The sequence below is a fragment of the Bidens hawaiensis genome, unplaced genomic scaffold, assembly GCF_021521415.1.
Source record: "Bidens hawaiensis isolate Kalapana, Puna unplaced genomic scaffold, B.hawaiensis_p1.1 tig00031258_1, whole genome shotgun sequence".
In the NCBI taxonomy this organism is placed as follows: Eukaryota; Viridiplantae; Streptophyta; class Magnoliopsida; order Asterales; family Asteraceae; genus Bidens; species Bidens hawaiensis.
Genome location: NW_027495271.1, coordinates 32,147 through 51,394, shown reverse-complemented (window position 1 = coordinate 51,394; position 19,248 = coordinate 32,147). Strand labels below are relative to the sequence as shown.

The following is a 19,248-nucleotide window of genomic DNA, read 5'->3' as shown; positions in this document are numbered from 1 at the left end:
ACAGATTCTTGGATTGGAACTGGCTAACGCGATGAACTGGGAGGAGTTCAAGAACATGATGCGAGAAGAGTACTGTCCGAGAGAAGAGATTGCAAAGTTAGAGTCAGAGTTTTGGTCATTAAAGATGGTGAGTTCAGAAATCGAAGCCTACACCACCCGTTCTCACGAGTTAGCTGTGATGTGTCCACGGATGGTAGACCCGCCGAGTAAGAGGATTGAAATGTATATTGATGGGTTAGCACCGCAAATTCAGGGCATGGTGACGTCTTCCAGACCAGTCACGATTCAACAAGCGATTCGGTTAGCTCACAAACTAACGGATCAAGCAGTGACCCAAGGTGCGCTACCACCTAGGGGTTCAACCATCAAAGCCCGTGACAACCCAAGCACTGACAACAACAGCACCAGCAACCCGAGCAGCGGAAAGAGAAAGTTTGACAATACCAGATCCTCATCCTCGAATCCCCCACAGCAACAACAACACTACCGCAAGCCCGAATTCACTCGGAGCTTCAACCATCAGGGTCACAACAACAATAACAACGGTGGCGGGCAGGGTTCAAATGGCTATGCTGGGAAGTATCCGAAGTGCAACAGGTGCAGCTATCATCATGCTGGCCCGTGTGACCGTGTCAAGTGTCTGAGATGCGGAAAGATGGGTCACCAGGCAAAGGAATGTAGAGGAGACCTTGCGGCAAAGGGTGCTCCTAAACCACCCATGACAACCAAGGGATGTTTTGAGTATGGACAAGAGGGACATTTTAAGAAAAACTGCCCTAAGCTGAAATAGAACGACAACAATGGAGGTAATGGAAGTGGCAGTGGTGGTGGAAACAATGGTAAAGGAAGAACTTTTGTTATTGGGTCGGGTCAAGCCCGCAATGATCCGCACGTGGTGACTGGTAAGTTCCCTGTGAACGATTGTTTTTCTTCTGTATTGTTTGACACTGGAGCTGATAGGAGTTTTGTGTCGAAGGCCTTTAGTCAACTCTTAGACTTAACTCCAACCCCGTTAGATGCTAAGTTTCCTGTTGAATTAGCTGACGGTAAGACTATAGTAACGACTCATGTACTTGCGGGATGTAAGTTAAAACTGTCAGGTCATGTTTTTGATATCGACCTTATTCCTTTTACGCTTAGTAGTTTCGATGTCGTTGTTGGCATGGACTGGCTATCCGAGAACCGAGCGGAGATTATTTGTCACGACAAGATAGTCCCCATTACTACCCCTTCCGGCGAGATCATTTCGATCCGGGGCGAGAGAAGCGGTATGACCACCAGCGTTATCACCCTCATGAAGGCGCAGAAGTATCTACGAAAGGGTCGTCCGGCAATTTTGGCGCAGATTGTTGAGAAACCCGCGGAGGAGAAGCGAATCGAAGATATACCGATTGTGCGAGATTTCCGGAAGTTTTCCCGGAGGATTTGCCTGGACTCCCTCCTGTACGACAAGTCGAATTCCAAATCTAGTTGACACCCGGTGCAGCACCCATAGCACGAGCCCCATATCGGCTCGCACCGGCGGAGCTTCAGGAACTGTCCACTCAGCTGCAAGATTTGTTGGATAAGGGTTTTATCCGACCTAGCTCATCGCCATGGGGAGCCCCTGTCTTATTTGTCAGAAAGAAGGACGGGACTTTCCGCATGTGCATCGACTACCGGGAGTTAAACAAGGTGACGGTCAAGAACCGTTATCCTTTACCCCGAATTGATGATCTGTTTGACCAACTCCAAGGATCGAGTTACTACTCGAAGATCGATCTGCGGTCTGGTTACCATCAACTAAGAGTGCGCGAGGAAGATATTTCAAAGATGGCTTTCAGAACACGGTATGGTCACTACGAGTTTTCGATTATGCCTTTTGGCCTAACCAACGCACCAGCCGTATTTATGGATCTCATGAACCGAGTATGCAAGGCGTACCTCGACAAGTTTGTGATTGTGTTCATTGACGATATCCTGGTCTACTCCAAGGACAAGGCTGACCATGAGGAACACTTAAGGGTAATTCTGGAACTGTTGAAGAAGGAACAACTGTATGCAAAACTCTCGAAATGCGAATTTTGGCTTCGCGAGGTTCACTCTTTAGGACATGTGATCAACGAGAATGGTATCCATGTCGATCCTGGTAAGGTAGAGGCCATCAAAAACTGGGAAGCACCTAAGACTCCGACTGAGGTGCGGCAATTCCTAGGACTGGCCGGCTACTACCGGCGTTTCATCGAAGGATTTTCAAAGATTGCTCAACCTCTCACCGCTTTGACTCATAAAGGTACTAGGTAAAATTGGGGTGACGCGCAAGAATCCGCTTTTTAACTGTTGAAAACCAAACTCTGTAGCGCCCCTATTCTAGCCCTACCCGAGGGAACGGAGAATTTTGAGGTACACTGTGACGCATCGATACAAGGTCTCGGTTGTGTGCTGATGCAACTCGAGAAGGTTATAGCCTATGCCTCTCGACAACTACGGGTTCACGAGAAGAACTACACGACCCATGATTTGGGACTCGGAGCTGTGGTGTTTGCCCTTAAGATATGGAGGCATTACTTGTACGGTACCAAGTTTACCATTTACACCGACCACAAGAGTCTCCAGCATATCTACGATCAGAAGGAGCTGAACATGCGACAGCGTCGTTGGGTCGAGCTGCTTAAGGATTATGATTGTGCCATCAAGTACCACCCTGGCAAGGCCAATGTAGTGGCCGACGCTCTCAGCAGAAAAGAAACAGATAAACCCAGACGAGTGCGAGCATTGCAACTCACGATTCATGCCAACTTACCCGACCAGATTCGCGATGCCCAACTCGAAGCTTTGAAAGATGATAATCTTCCATCGGAACTCATGCGGGGCATGAACAAGCAACTTGAAACCAAATCGGACGGGGTCCGATATTTTGAGAACCGGATTTGGGTTCCACGATACGGAGAGTTGAGAACTCTAGTGATGGACGAAGCGCACAAGTCCCGATATTCTATCCACCCTGGCTCAGATAAGATGTACCATGACTTAAAGGCATTTTACTGGTGGCCAAATATGAAAGCCGACATTGCCACCTACGTGAGCAAATGCCTGACTTGTGCCAGAGTCAAAATAGAATACCAGAAACCATCTGACCTACTACAACAACCGGAACTTCCAATGTGGAAATGGGAACACATTTCAATGGACTTCATCACGGGATTACCTAAGACACCGACGGGATGCGATACCATCTGGGTGATCGTTGACCGGTTGACTAATTCGGCACACTTTTTAGCGATTAAGGAATCGGACAAAATGGAAAGACTGACTCGCGTCTACATGAAGGAAGTAGTGTCTAGACACGGAGTGCCTGTCTCTATCATTTCTGATCGAGACTCCCGTTTCACTTCGCACTTTTGGAAGTCGCTACAGAGTGCCCTAGGCACACGCCTTGATATGAGTACAGCATACCATCCTCAGACGGATGGGCAAAGTGAACGAACTATTCAGACCTTAGAGGACATGTTGCGTGCATGTGTGTTGGATTTCGGAAAAAGTTGGGAACCTCACTTACCCTTGGTAGAGTTTTCGTATAATAACAGCTACCACGCAAGTATTAAAGCAGCGTCGTTTGAAGCACTGTACGGACGGAAGTGTCGATCACCTCTCCAAGATTCCGGTTTTGAAACATTTTGTTTTTTCTTTTTTTTAATAACTTACCCAAACATTAGTTAGGGTTTCAAACATAACCAGTCCACAATTAGAGCCCTTCTCCAGCCTCCACAGTCCGCCCCAGTCCCTAAACTTCTTCAACCCCTGACCGCCAGCAGCCTCGCTCCGTCAGGTCAGCCACTCGTCCCCGTCACTCCGACCATCGCGGAACGCCGTCAACCTCGTCTCTGTCTGCCACTCAGCCGTCCCCGTCCTCCTACCATTGCCTACTCTTACTCGAATCCTCTTATCCTCCCACTTTGAAGGTAAGTTTACATTCATGATTCATTGTTAAGTGTTAACTGCTTAATTGTTAAGTTATTTGCTAAATTTAGTTTTAGTTTGTTAGATTGTTGGTTTTAATTTGTTAGTTTGTTAGTTTCTTTTATTATTTTATCGTATTTTTGTTACGTAATGAACTTTTTTCCGAACCATCGAACCGACCCGAACCTTAAACTGACCCGGAAATTTTTTACCCGACTTTATGAAATTGAAATATCTAAAGTAGTGCACCACCCGAAAAAAATTAAAGGATCCGCCACTGTTGTCTGATATATATAAACGAAGACATAAAAATCCTATGTGTCGCGATGTGGTCGCTCCTCCTTTTTTTGGAGTCACTAGTTTTGCTTGATTTTTAAATGGAGGCTACTCATGCATTTGACCCGAATTCATGGGTATGGGTCTTACCAAACCCAGATATTTCTTAAACGGGTTATAACATCTCATTAAATTAAAAATTATTATCACCAAATTATTGATGTAAAAATCTTATAAAATAGGATATAATAAAAATTAATATCTTATTTATTTTAAAAATATATATATATAATTTAAATTAAAAAATCAATTTGATAGTAAAAAAAATAAACGGGTCTTGAGTCTCATCATATCATAAGTATATTATTTACTTTCATAAATATTATTTATAATTAAAAAACTAATTTTATAGTAAAACAAATAAACGGGTCTTGGGTCTCATCAATACATACAGCTTTTAAATCGGGTTATAACATCTCATTTATTTGTGAAACAATTTATCATCAAAGCATAAGTATATTATTTTCAATACAATAAAAAGAATATAAATTCAAAAAATAAATAAATATTAGAACAAACAATATAAAACAACCTCCGTAATACGGGGGATAAAAACTAGTCTAACTATCTATATAATTGTCTACCATAAAATCCTAGGTGTCACTCTCAGATTGTCCCCCCCCCCATTCTCTAGAGCCACCAGATTGTTTGATTTATAAATGAAGGCTTCTCATGCATTTGACCCGAACTCGCGGGTATGGGTCTCACCAAACCCGGATAGTCTTTAAATAGGTTATAACATCTCATTTATTTGTATAACTATTTCATAAGCAAACAATAATTTTCACGGGTCATGGGTCTCATCAAACCCGTTTAACCCTTAAACGGGTTATAAAATCTCATTTAATTGTGAAATAACCCCTTAATTATTATCAAAGAATAATTTTCACAGGTTATGTGTCTTACCAAACTCTAATAGCCCTCAAATGGGTTATAAGATCTCATTTATTGATAAACACTTTCATTACAAACCCTAATTTAATTTATCTGCTTTACATGTTCTTCGTTGCTGGTCTATCATCTCCATCGTCGGTAAACTTCCAATACTACCCACCATCGTCAACTACATCAACGCCTCAATTTTCATTAGACAAATATCTGTGTTCATGTTTGTACATTTAAAAAAATCAGCATGCCCGTGTTCGTTTATGTTTATTCGTTAAAAATCTAAAAAACCTAAACATCTCAACTGATAAAACTCAAACGCTAAAAAAATAAAATAATTATCATTAAATAGCAAAACGATTAAAACAAAATTTTACAACTCCCATAACACGGGAGGATCAAACTAGTTCTTAATATATTCGTAAAGTTTATCATAAATATACACATCTTTGTCTTTTGGTTTTAAGATATCTAATGAACATAATATTTAAAAGAATATTTTTCAAATATAATAATCTATAAATTTTTTATAAAAATAAGTCTTATAAAAAGTTCATTGAATAAGAAGTAAAAAGGAAAATGTAAACAAACTCTTCATATAAACTGGGCTTCAGAAATTTGGGTTTAAACTTAAAGTGGGCTGATGGGAACTTGGGAAGTTTGCGCAAGGTGACTTTGATTTAGAAAAAAAATTACAAAACTCAAAAAAAAAAAAAGATGGTGAGTTTCGATCACCATATTTCCTGTCTAATGAGAGATGCACAAAACTACCTCTATTGAGTTGTGAGGCATATAAATGAATCGTATGAACACAAGCAAGGGAATTTCGTATTCGTTTATTTAACTTTAAATAAACATAAATAGACACAAATAAACAAAGTTGATTAAACATAAAGTAACATAAGTTAACACTAATAAGCACAAACAAGTCTACACATCACAATCATTCCCAAAACACAATGATTCATCTAAAAAACATCCACATTCCTTCATGAATACAAATTCAAAGGGATGATCACAATAATTATTTTTTTCAATAAAAAATAACCACGTAGATATCTAATTTAATTGAGCCTCTTTATGTTTATATTAATACAAATATAACTACTTACACATTTATTAAAATTTAAACAACATATAAATGAATGTTTACAAACATAAATGAACAAACAAAATATGTGTTCATGTCGTTTGCTTATTAAATAAATGAGCATAGATGAACTGTCTGTTGAACACCTCATGAACATTCTATTTATTTCCAAACCTAGTCATCATAAAAACAAAAACACTAAAACAATAGAACAACAACTTCAAACACCCGTGCACTACTATACTTAACATTGGTTTTAGTCTTCATTTAACCACTATTGTAGAACTTATAAAGCACTAGCCGGGTAATTGAGCGTAGACTAATGATTAATCAAGATTAATCCTATTAAAATTCATATGTAATTTTTCAACATGCACGCGCGCTCGCTACCATTATAGGGGTGCAATAAACAAGTCGAGCTGCTTGCGAGATCAGCTCGTTAAAAGCTTGATCGAGCCGAGCTTAAAACTAAGCTCGTTTAATATACAATAAACAAGCCCATTCACTTATCGAGTTCGAGCTTAAACGAGCCTATGATTAATATAACTTTTATAATATATATTTAGTAATTATTAATGAATCTATCTATATAGTATTATGAAAAAATATATAAATAATATAAATTATGTTATATACAAAATTATAATTGAAAAAAATAAATAAAATAAAAGTAGATAAATATATAAAAATCAACTAAGAAATAGTAAATGAGCCAAACTCGAGCTTCAAAAACTACTCACAAATCGAGTTCAAGTTTTATAAACAAAGATCGATACAAGTTTCACTCAACTTGTTTACACCCCCGGATACAAACTAGCGATAAATCGACACCTAGACGTCGCTGCGATTTTTATAAAGCGAAGGTGTAATTGTGTCACCTCGCAAAAGAATTTCTTGGGACCCACGTTCTCTACAAACACACGCTCACAACATCATATCATCGTCCCAAACACAAATCCCTAAAACCCCCAAACACAAACAAACCCTCCCACACATTCATTCCAATTCCAATTCCAATTCCAATTCCAATTCCAATTCCAATCAATTAAACCACCATACCACTATTAATTAACAATCAGTACTGTACAGTACTTTGATTCTGAGTTTATATATATAATATAAACCCTAGAAATAAATTGGTACTAATTTGAAGTGATGACGCAAGCAGCAGAAGATGGAGGTTCGAATAGAGAACTATATGCGTTACTTCACGTCTCGCCTGAAGCTTCCGATGAAGAGATACGCAAAGCCTATCGCCAGTGGGCCCAAGTTTATCATCCGGATAAGTATCAGGATCAACAGGTAGTAATGTTTATTTATTAACTTGTTATTATTATTATTATTAAGTTATTGAATTGATTTGGTGAAATTTTATGCTACTAGTTATAGGCTTTGCATTAGATTTGTTGATTATGTGAATAGTTTTCATGTTTGTAAAGCAAATGCTGCATTGTTTTGAATAATTTATAATGGAATTAGTAGTAGGGATGAGATAGGTACGTTGCCGAAAATGAGTTATAAACTGAATAGTGAACTGTACGTCTAGGGTTGTAAATGAACCGGACTGAACAGAAAAAGGACTTGTTCATGTGCATTCGTTAAGCTTTTATCGGACAAGTGAATGGTTCACGAACATCTAACTGAACGAAGTTTCTTGTTCGTGTTCGTTTGTTAAGGAAATGAACTTGTTAAATGAACGAACACAAATGCACAAAAACATTGTTTTATTTGATTTGGCTAACCGAGAATGATCAGTGTCAATGGTTTGGTCCGTCTACCAAGTTTATTTTTGTATTTTTTTAAACATTCATACTCATATGCTATTTTTCTTATAAATTAATCACTAATAAATATAAAAAAACTTTAATGAATAAGCATCAAGAAACAAATGTTAACTAACATAAACAGATGTAAACACACGTAAAGGAACACAGAATCGAACGAATATGGTCTCGGTTTGTGTTTGTTCAGTTAGTTAATTGAACAAAATTTCTTCTTCATGTTTTATCATTTATTGAAAGAATGAATATAAACAAACTTCCCGGTGAATGTTCTGTTTGTTTACAGCCTTAATTATATGAATAGGTTAGTTTTGATGTGAATTTTGATTTTTGTAAAGCAAATGCTGTTTTTTTACTAAATATAGAATAATTTTATATTGAATTTACTACTATCAGTAAACCAATTATGCCATAAAGCATAAACATTTCCTTTTTAATTATTTTTCAGATGAATGAGGTGGCTACCGAGAATTTTCAGAGGATATGCGAAGCATATGAGATATTAACTGATGAATATAAAAGACAGATATATGATATATACGGTATGGAAGGGTTAACCTCCGGTTTAGAACTTGGTCCACGGCTAAATAAAGTGGATGAAATTAAGGAAGAACTTGAAAGATTAAAACGCAAACGAGAAGAAGAGAAAAAGTCGGCTCATTTTCAACCAACTGGTGTCATTCTTGCACAATTATCAGTTCCAAGCTTTCTAGCTGGCCGCGGTTTAATGAGAGCGTATGAGCTATAATAATGTTTCTGATTTTGTTGAATGCATCCTTGACTTCTAAAGTCTTCTAATGCTTTTAATCTCAATTCTTGAATCTGCAGAATGTCGATGAACAGTGAGATTCAATCACAGATATCAAAGAACAATGTTATTGCATTTGGTGGGTCCCTTGCGGTTAAAGGAAGTGATGGTCATGCAGCTGCTAATGCGGTGTTTAGGCATCAGTTATCTTCTGTATCCTCTGTAGAAATCATGACTTCTGTAGGTTTGCAGGGATTAATAGGCCTGCAGACATCTCGGTAAAAGCATAGTTATTTCTAAAAGCATGATTTTTTTTCCCGGAGTTAATTGTTTTTATTTTAATTTCTTGGTATGTTGCTTCAGCCAGCTGTCGTCATGCCAATGCAACAATGGGGCTTGCTGTCTCGTTAAGAGACGGTTCGATTAATCTTTCTAATTCTTGGAATCGTCAACTTTCCACTACATTAAATGCTAGTGTAAGAAGCTTTTATTATTTTATTATTTTGCTTCTAAAAGAATTAGAGCGACCATTTCGTATTTCATGCACAATTTACTGGATGTTTGGACTGCATTATAAAAATGATTTTGTGATTGAACTAAATGTAATTTGATAATGAAGGTATATAACAGGGTATGGCATTTTTGTACATCAAAGTTTTAAAATTTGACTTTTTTTTAGAAGTTTTCTGTTTCAAATTGCAATTGATATATTATAGTTTTATATTCTTTTCTTCTGTATTCCAGATAGAGATGGTTTTAGGCTCAGAATCCTCAATTGCTGTTGGATGGAGAAAGAAAGACCAAAATATGGCTGCAGCTGGAGAGATTAGGGTATATTTTCTTTTGTTTAATTATTTGTGATTAGTTCTTGTAGCTATAAACGGTAATTAAAGCTTTAGCAAGAATATAAAACATGACTCCAAGCTTCACAATTCTTTCTTATAGCCAAAAACTTTCTCTTTAAATATTAATGAAGTTTTCATAGGTGACGAGTTACGATTATAATACTTATGACCCACAAATATACAGATTGGTACAAGTGCGATTGGTGCTGTTGCTTGTTATACGCGCCGGTTCTCTTCTAAATCTCATGCGCGTATCACGGGAAAAATAGGAAGGTACTTTTTGATTAATCTTTTTACAGTATTTTTTATTTTAACAATCTATTTAAAGAGTACATTTTTTTGTTTGTTTATGTATTTGAACTCGTATACTTTACATGTTGTAATCATTATTAGTTTATATGTACTTATTATTAAGAATTAAAAAAAATCCGTCATTCTTGTAGTACCGCGCTTGAACTCGAAATAGGGGGAGGAAGAAAAATATCAAACTTTAGCACTGTCAAAATGTTGTATACAATCGGGATCCAGGTACTTGCTACATCATTATTTCATTTTTTTTGCTTCTTTTTAATTTTATCTAATGCTCTTTTCTATCTGTAGGGTATATACTGGAAGCTAGAATTACACCGTGGCGCCCAAAAGTTGGTTGTTCCTGTAAGTGCAGTTTTTGCCATGTAGTCGATCCAAAATTATATTTTTGGTTTTGGTACTTTGACACCAAATTTAATTCTATTTCTACATGTTACCATTATTTAATTTTGTGAAATATCATGCTTATGATGAGTTATTGCGTGCAGATTTTTCTTTCGAGGCATATAAATCTTGGATTTGCTGCAGGGGCTTTTCTTCTTCCAACCTCACTTTATTTTACACTCAAGGTATGTAATTTTATATAATATAATGTTGTATTAATCATTGACTTGTATTACATTGGATGATTCTTTTTTAATGCATGCAGTCACTTGTTTTTAAACCTTATTATCGTAGACGCGAAAAACAGCGCGCACTTGAGAATATGGAACAGACTCGTACTCAGGTATTCTTTAATTAATTTCGTATCCATAACATGAAATGTTCGACCAGAAAGTTGATTAACCCTCATGTGATATGTAGGTTCAAGAATCAAAAGCAGCAGCAGAGAAAGCTCAGAAGTTGCTGCAAAATGTGGCCAATCGGAAACGTAATAAACAGTTAGAGACTAATGGATTGGTCATTGTTGAAGCGGTTTATGGTAACCCTAAAGTGATTAAAGGTATCAATAATCCAGAAGAGAAAAATGATGAATTAGCTTCACAAATGTTGGATGTGACTTTGCCCTTGAATTTTCTAGTCAGCGATTCTGGTCAACTTAAGGTACATCAATTTAGATTATTTGAAATTTTTTAAACCAATATGCTTTTATGTGTTTCCATGGTCTTGACATTTGAATATGAGATTGAGAACCGACATGTTTGACCTTGAAAGTCAAGAATTTTATCTTGTTTAGACATAAACACGACTTTTTATATCATATAATGATATATTTTTATTGTTGTAGCTACATGAAGGTGTAAAGAAATCTGGAATTATGGGATTTTGTGATCCTTGTCCTGGTGAAACCAAGAAATTATATGTGAAGTATACTTATGGTGGCAACAGATATGAGGTAACATGAGTGGGTGATATTATATGGGTAACGGGTTGAAATTGACACATTATATCTCAATTACAAAAGTTATATTATTTTAAAAACAGTCCAATTTTCAAAATTAAATGGTTTGGGTTTTTTATGAATTATATATACAACTTTGGGACCTGTTTGATCTGTTCCGCCTGTTTGACCAACTCGTTGGAAGATAAACTATATGGTTTTATTATCCACACGGCCTAAATAAAAACAAACCTGTAAATGGGTTGAAATGGACACTTCTACCCTTTACATTTTAATTTCATATAAAACCGCCAGCTGACAAACTGTACAATATGAAACAGGTTGAAGTTGATGATCTTCAAGCACTGATATTACCTCGAGAAGAACACAGATTATGATACCATGAAATAAGGCAGATCTCTGAGGTTTCTTCTACCATTTTTGTGTACACATAAAAGGTACCACAGAGACTAAACTAGACACGTTTATACCTTTTTTGCAGCGGGTTGCCTGTTGATGGTACTGACAGGAGGTTTTTTATTTTTTATTTTTGTAATTTTTGAGGATTATTTTGCTTGGTTAGTTGCATTAAACACATCTTAAAAGAGAAACAAAATAATCGAATAATTAAATATTTCTTTTATCGGGTTGAGTTTGATAGTTATGTTGATCGTCTTCGCAATTTCCATTCAGTTATTGTTATGACTGCTACAAAGATAAATAATAACATGTAGGAAATTAATCCAAATATTTTCTTGTTTCGTTTATATATCAAATCAACAAAACATTTCAGAGATTTTAAAATAACTGTAAAGAGCGATAGAATATAGTGAATTCGTGATCCCTGGATACCCGCGGGCGGGGTATATGTGACCTGCTGGTGGGTGTCAGCTTAGTGGTGACCATGCACTGCTTGTCGTGGGAAACCCAGTCCATGAACCATAAAAGAAAAGAAAAGAAAAGAAAAGAAAAGAAAAGAAAGGAAAGAAAGGAAAGGAGATTAAAAAAAGAAAAGAAAGGAATGGAAAAGAAAGATGTAAGTTATTATAGTGTTTCCAAGTTTAGAAGAAATGAAAAGAAATTGAAGTCCTCTTGTGTTCCTGAGTTGAAAGCAAAGGAAAGGAAACCTGCAATATTACAACTATACCCTTTTATTTGATGCAGGACTCAAAGATTTAACTGGGTAGAAAGACACACAAAGCCATCTTAATTCTTCATTGAATATGCAGGTTAATAAAGGGGATTTCAATAGCAGCCTCACATTCGTCAGAGTTAATAAAAAGGGATTTCAATAGCATTATTATCAATTATTCTTCAACAATCAAAGATTGAAAATATAATAAGAATTTGTAGTAAAGAACAACCATGCTCTTGAATTGCTTACTCTAAGTAATTCAATTTCTACAAGAGATTAATAACCCTTCCATAATCGACTATTGCAATCCTAATGGAAAAAACAAGAAAAATCGAAATAAAGTGCAGAGCCAGAAACTAATAAGAATACCTGATTGAAGGACCAGCGACGAAAAGGATGGAGTTGCAGGTGGCGATATGCTGGAGGCCGTCGGAGTAGGGTGGTGGTGATGCTGTGATGGCCTGAAATTCGATTTAGGGCTCAAAAGGAAGAACTAATCTTTATTATTTGATGAGGGCAACTTTGGAAATTGAGTTTGATTAAACTTCACTGCTTTCTTTTCTCTTGGATTCTTTCCAATTTGGAAGGAATCAGATAAGTGCTAATTTTCTTTCCAATTCCTTATCTTTTCTTTGCTGCTTTCTCCCCCTTTCTTTTCCTTTCTTTTGTTTAATGAGACTCTGGAACAGGTGTGCAGTCAACCATTTTAACAACCCAGCACCATCCATCCACATTTTCGCTAGTCTTGCGGCCAATGACGCAAATACACCAGAATAGGAAACAATCACCTTTTCAATACTTGGCAATGTATCTGCTGCGTTACGGCAATTGATGGTTTGCTTCTTCTCGTACGAAACTCGGCTGAATGTCTGCGGTGAGGGTACTGGAGTCGTGTTATACAAAAACTTTAAAATAAGATGTTAAAATACAAATTTGTTAATAGAATGAAAGTAGAAACCATGACAAAGAGAATTCACATCATATCATTTTCTAGATATATCTCACATTTTATAAAAACATCACTTCCCATTCATTCTCCACTTCTTTCTATAACTTATAATAATAATTTGTTCTACATGTTTAAGTTGCGAATCACAATGCTATTGGTTTTAGCTAAAACACATCTCTAAATTTTATGGGCACGAATAGTAAATCTTTATATATAGATTTATTATTTCTCAATCTTTAAATTTTTGTGGTTGAGATACAGATTGGGATGGATGAGAGAAATAGAAGAAATACTAACAACTTATAGAGATGAGATGAGGATAGAGAATTGAATGTGGATTTTAGGATGAGACGAAGATGGAACAACGAATAGGAATGCCCCCACATATACAAATTTGAAACTTTACCCCTAAAAGTGTGAGTTGAACTGACATGTGTTATTGGGTAACTTTTAAAACTAGACTGCAAAAGTATGAGTTAGATCAAGCCACATAGACCATTTGAATAGCTTCTTTTTCTTTTTTCGAGTGACAACTTTCATTAAACACGACACACTGACAAGACATAAGACCAAGACAACAACATCATTAAACATGGACCTATTTTTTTTTATCCAAAATACCTCCAACGATTTCATCTTTTCCATCACTTTAATCACTGTATTTTAAGAAAAAAAAATTCATTTCTAGTTTTTCAAATATATCAAACACATATTATCTTCAGAGCCGGTTTAATACTCAAAACCGGTTTGGTTTGAAACAGGTTTGGCCAACAAAAGTTAAAGCCGGTTATGATCGTGGTTCTCTTAATCATCGGTTAACTGGTTTGAAACCGGTTTTGGTGGTGAAAATATAAACCGGCCCCAAACCTACGGTTTCAATCAGTTTCAAACCGGTTTCTACATAATCGACTTCAAACCAGTTCAATTTCAATTCAATTTTTGGACCAGTTTAGTTAACCAGTTTATTTACCCACCGTTAATTATCTATTTAATTATCTATTGGAGTATTGGGTTTATTATTATTGAAGTAAATAAAGGAAAACGTTCTTTTCATGAACCATTCTTTTCCCTAAAAAAACATAAACCAAACACATGACGTCACAAGTCACAAACATCACATTCTTAAACCAAATCCCAAACCATAACAACCTCGTCAGCATCGACATCTCCGTTCGTTTCATGTTTCAAACTCCACTTCCTTAAAAAACACCATTTTCACAACAAACCTCAACCTACCTCTTTCTTTCCCAATAAAATCAACTTTATTATTATTATTATTATTATTATTATTAATATTATTATTTTAAATTTAATTATTGAAAATTGAATTAAACATCCATCGAAGAAATGAGCACTGGAGAACTCGTCACCGTCGATCCTTTAGACCTCAAATTCATTCGTAAGCCATCCGATCACATCACTCTATTAATATTAATAATTGTTTTTGTTTGGATGAATTAGTTGAATTAAACAAACAGATCTCTTCATCTCTTAAGTTAACCAATGACACCGATAATCATGTTGGTTACAAGGTGAGATTTTAATTTGGATTTTGGTTTTTCTATGTTAAGCATAATGTACATAATAATATTAATCATGTTGTTTTGATGGAAATTGTTTAGGTGAAAACGACTAATCCGAAGAAGTACTGTGTTCGGCCTAACACCGGAGTTGTGTTGCCTCGATCAACATGTGAAATTACAGGTTTACGCTGGTCCTTAAACGAACCAAACATTTAGTAAACTGTTTGTGAACCGTTTCGAACGAAAACATGTTTTTTTTAGTTTGTTTAGTTAAATGAACAAACATGAGCACATTTTTTGTGCGTTCATTTATGTTGGTGAACGTTCGGTTATGTTCATTAGTTTATGCTTGTTTAAGTTCGTTCGTGAATATATTCATTCAAGTACTTTTGGCCCATCGCAACTTGTTTTATTTTAAATAACTTTGTAGGCCTAACACATTGTTTTTCATATTACTTTTAATTGATTTTAGCTTAGTTATGTTCGTTTAGGTTCGTTAAAATTTGTTAATATATTTGTTCATTTTTTTTTGTCTCATTACAGGTTAGTCTAGTATTTAATATCCTTTTAGGCCTAACACAATGATTTTCACGTTACTGTGACTGTTTTTAGTTCGATTATGTTCGTGAACCATTTGGTTATACTATTAACGAAGAACATAAACGAACACGAACAACAAATCCCCGTTTGTTAGTTTGTTCGTGTTCAATCGTTTGTTCAGTTAAAATTAGACTAACGAACTCAACTCCGTTCACATTCGGTCGGTTAGTTTACAAGCCTAATTTACACCATTGTGAAATTCATTTTGCTTATAACTCAATTTAATTAACCTACATGTTCATTATTATTATGTTAAATTTATGGTTTCATTACAGTAACAATGCAAGCTCAGAAGGAGGCCCCACCTGACATGCAATGTAAGGATAAATTTCTCCTTCAGAGTGTAATTGCAAAGCCAGGAGCAGCCACACAAGACATCACTCCTGAAATGGTAATAGTTGACTGGTCAACAGTTCAATTCTAAGTAATAATAATATTATTAAGTACCTACTTGTATATTAAAGTTTGTAAATGTAATATTAATGCATCATTTTTTGGAAACTAGCGATAACTTTAGAAACTAAATAATAGTTTGAAGTATGTTTTTTTGTTGCAGTTTACTAAGGATTCAGGGAATGTTGTGGAAGAGTGTAAATTAAAAGTTGTATATGTTTCTCCAACCTCATCAACTTCATCTAATGGATTAGGGGTAAGATAAGGAAAATTTCGTGACACTGAGGTTATTTTTGTCTTTTAGGTTCGTCAAATTTTTTATCGCTCTTGATGCTTGCAGGGTTCAAGAATGCATGTGGATTCTCGTGACAAATCCTCAGAGGTGAGTCGACACGTATGTATGTTGTGTTATGTTATGTTATTATCCATTTTGGCGAAAATAGTTATTTACATGTAATAAAAAGACAAGTATGGTGGTCCAAAAAGGCATATGAGTGGTACTTAATTTTAATTAAAAAAGATTAATTTTTTTGTATTGTTGCAACTGGTCATACATATTTATTTACCTTTTTTATATTTGTTAGTTGCTAGGATGCTATCTATTTGTTTTGGCTGTTATATGCTTTCATGTTATGACTTCTATTTGTATACTGAAGACATGATTGTGGGTCCTGTTTACATCAATGGACCCACAAAAACGATGAGTTGGATTAACCATGCTCATGAATTTTAGGTGAGGGCTCTCATTTTAAAGTTGACCGACGAGAAGAATGCTGCTGTTGAACATAGTAACAGAATTCGACAAGAACTGGTGAGACCGTTTTTCGTTTATTGTGTCAATTCGGGTTTGTTGTATGCAAAATAAAAAAATATAAGTACAATGGAAACGGGTCAAATATGTTGAACTAGTCAAGGTTACAAAAAATGTACTTTTAGTGCATTAGATCTCCTAAACTGTTTTATTTACTATTTATAAAAAATTAAAGTACAACTAAAACATAACTGATTCGGGTCAATCCAACCCGTACCCGTTATTAGACCCGTCCATTTTGTCACCTTTCTGCAACCCATCCTCAACTTTTTTTATATTTGCTGAATTAATTAGCATTTGTGTTGCAATGACTAGGATCTTTTGAGGCGCGGAAGCAACAAAAGCCAAGGAGGCGGTGCATCTTTGGTATTTGTCATCATCGTTGGCTTGATTGGTTTGATTCTCGGGTACATCATAAAGAAATAATCGTCGTCAGCGTGGTCGGTTACTGAGTTGAAATTTCTTAACTTTTCTTAAATGGTCATGACTGATGTAGTTTGTTTAAATTTTCTTTTCCCCTTGACATGTAGTGTTATTATGCCAATAGAAGAGAAGCTTATAGTCTTTAGCTTATTTGTTTGAAGGGTGTTGTAGACATTTCACAAATCATAAAGCATTTACTAAAATAAAACTTCAGATGAGGCAATTTCATTTAGGGGTGCACAAACCGGTTTAAAACTCAAAACCGGTTAGTGTTAAAACCGGTTCGGTTTAGTCAACAAAAGTTAAAACCGGTTTATGATCGGTTTCGGTTCGGTTGAAATCGGTTTCTTACCATGTTACGATCGGTTTCGGTTCGGGTTTTGACCGGTTTTGGTTCGGTTAACCGGTTTGAAACTGGTTTTGATGGAGAAAATTACAAACCGGTTCCAAACCGGTTCGGTTTCGGTTTGATTTTTGGGTCGGTTCGGTTAACCGGTTTATTTGCCCACCTCTAATTTCATTGAAAGGAAGACTTGATTTTCTTTTTTAACCCTATTTTTACTATTCAAAAGATTCTAATATTGAAACTCAATGCCTATATGAGTAAAAATTGTGGTCAAACATGGCTATTTTCCGTCAATAAAATGCTAACAATCTGATTCAACCGTCACATGTGGATCAGCAGGGCCGTCTCGTGGGTAAGCTAAATGAGGCGATGGCTTTAAGTCTCCAGTTTTAAGGGGCCTCCATCTTAAATAAGAGTTACGTATTATGAGATTTTGAAAGTAGCGTTCTTTTAAAATTAGGAACTCATTAATGGGCCACAAGCTAATAATGATTGTTTCATATCCATTACTACTGCATATCATCCATGTTTTATAATTCTTGTATACTCTCTAACGCTATACGCATAAATAAAAGAAAAGAAAAAGGCCTCAACATTTTAGTTAGTTTTAGGCCTCTGAGGACGTTGAGCCGGCTCTTGGTGGATGTGACACCCCTAGGTTAGTGATCTCTCTAGTCTAAGCATATTTCATTAGCCATGAGGCTCCAACCCATATCATGGCCCTCAAGCCTCAACATCACTGTGCAACCACATTTATCAATGAAACACTTAAAAATATGAGCAAAAGTGATTAAAGCTCACACGTCTAGCTCAGAAGTTTTGGTTTGTGACAATAGAAATTTGATTAAAGTTCACATGTATATAATACGTATTTACATAAGAGTTAATGGCCATTTTCGTCCCTGTGGTTTGCTACTTTCGCCACTTCAGTCAAAGTTTGAAATTTTGTCAATTTAGTTCTCATAGTTTTAAATATTAGCCAATTACGTCCCATCCGTCTAACGGCATCCAGTTATACCATTAGTTTAAGGGTATTTTTGTCTTTCTCTTTTTTATTTTGAATTAATGGTCATTTTCGTCCCCGTGGTTTGATATTTTTGCCACATCAGTCCAAAGTTTGAAAATTTTTCAATATATTGTTCAGTTTAATTCATCTTTTTTTTTCTATGGCCCTGAAGAGCATAATTCAAGCCCAAAACCATCGAACAACCTCCAATACTAGTATGCATTTACTCTGTTCACAATAGTAATCATACCCCCCTCGTATTTAGTTTCTAGACATTTGATAAACTCTCCTCCATGGTGGAATTCAATGTTAAAGTGGTCAAGGTAGTTCCTTGAAACCGAATTGTACAGAAAAAACTAAAAATCGTTTCTTTGATTAATGCATAATAGTTGATTTCGACACCGATTTCTGTTACGATATGTTAATCTCTAAACCCTAACTATTATGCATTCATCAAAGAAACGATTTTTAGTTTTTTCTGTATAATTCGGTTTCAGGGAATTGCGTTGACCACATTACCATTGAATTCCACCATGGGTGAGAGTTTAGGAACCGTCTGAAAACTAAATACGAGAGAAGTGGGTATGATTACTTTGTCGACAGAGTAAATGCAGACATGTTTTGAGCTTGAATTATGCTCTCCAGGGTTATAGAGAAAAAAAAACTTAATTAAATTGACAAATTTTCAAACTTTGGACTGATGTGGCAAAAATATCAAACCACAGGGACGAAAATGGCCATTAATTCAAAATAAAAAAGAGAAAGACAAAAATACCCTTAACTAACGGCATAAGTGGATGCCGTTAGA

The 19,248-nt window shown here is 35.8% G+C and overlaps 1 protein-coding gene and 1 pseudogene across 2 annotated transcripts; both read left to right on the top strand.

Annotated features, from left to right (window-relative positions):
* Positions 1-7,339: 7,339 nt before the first annotated feature.
* On the top strand, positions 7,340-11,896 carry LOC143581918 (chaperone protein dnaJ 13-like; annotated as a pseudogene). The gene is made up of 13 exons (XR_013143899.1): positions 7,340-7,552; positions 8,480-8,766; positions 8,860-9,063; positions 9,147-9,255; positions 9,524-9,610; positions 9,809-9,897; positions 10,068-10,152; positions 10,225-10,278; positions 10,422-10,502; positions 10,583-10,660; positions 10,738-10,977; positions 11,162-11,269; positions 11,596-11,896. The product of XR_013143899.1 is annotated as a chaperone protein dnaJ 13-like (transcript).
* A 2,481-nt stretch (positions 11,897-14,377) lies between these two features.
* LOC143581931 (vesicle-associated protein 1-1-like) lies at positions 14,378-17,631 on the top strand. The gene is made up of 9 exons (XM_077064613.1): positions 14,378-14,737; positions 14,800-14,870; positions 14,961-15,042; positions 15,737-15,852; positions 16,018-16,110; positions 16,195-16,236; positions 16,588-16,665; positions 16,981-17,323; positions 17,616-17,631. The coding sequence occupies exons 1-8, from the start codon at positions 14,686-14,688 to the stop codon at positions 17,089-17,091; spliced, it is 645 nt and encodes a 214-aa protein (XP_076920728.1). The 5' UTR covers positions 14,378-14,685; the 3' UTR covers positions 17,092-17,323; positions 17,616-17,631.
* The last annotated feature ends 1,617 nt before the right edge of the window (positions 17,632-19,248 follow it).

What these genes read in the sequence shown, in the direction of transcription:
- LOC143581931 (XM_077064613.1), top strand. Translation starts at nt 14,686, where the DNA reads ATGAGCACTGGAGAACTCGTCACCGTCGATCCTTTAGACCTCAAATTC. An exon ending in AAGACATCACTCCTGAAATG is followed by an intron (nt 15,853 to 16,017) that starts GTAATAGTTGAC and finishes TTTTTGTTGCAG; the next exon opens with TTTACTAAGGATTCAGGGAA. An exon ending in CTTCATCTAATGGATTAGGG is followed by an intron (nt 16,111 to 16,194) that starts GTAAGATAAGGA and finishes TGATGCTTGCAG; the next exon opens with GGTTCAAGAATGCATGTGGA.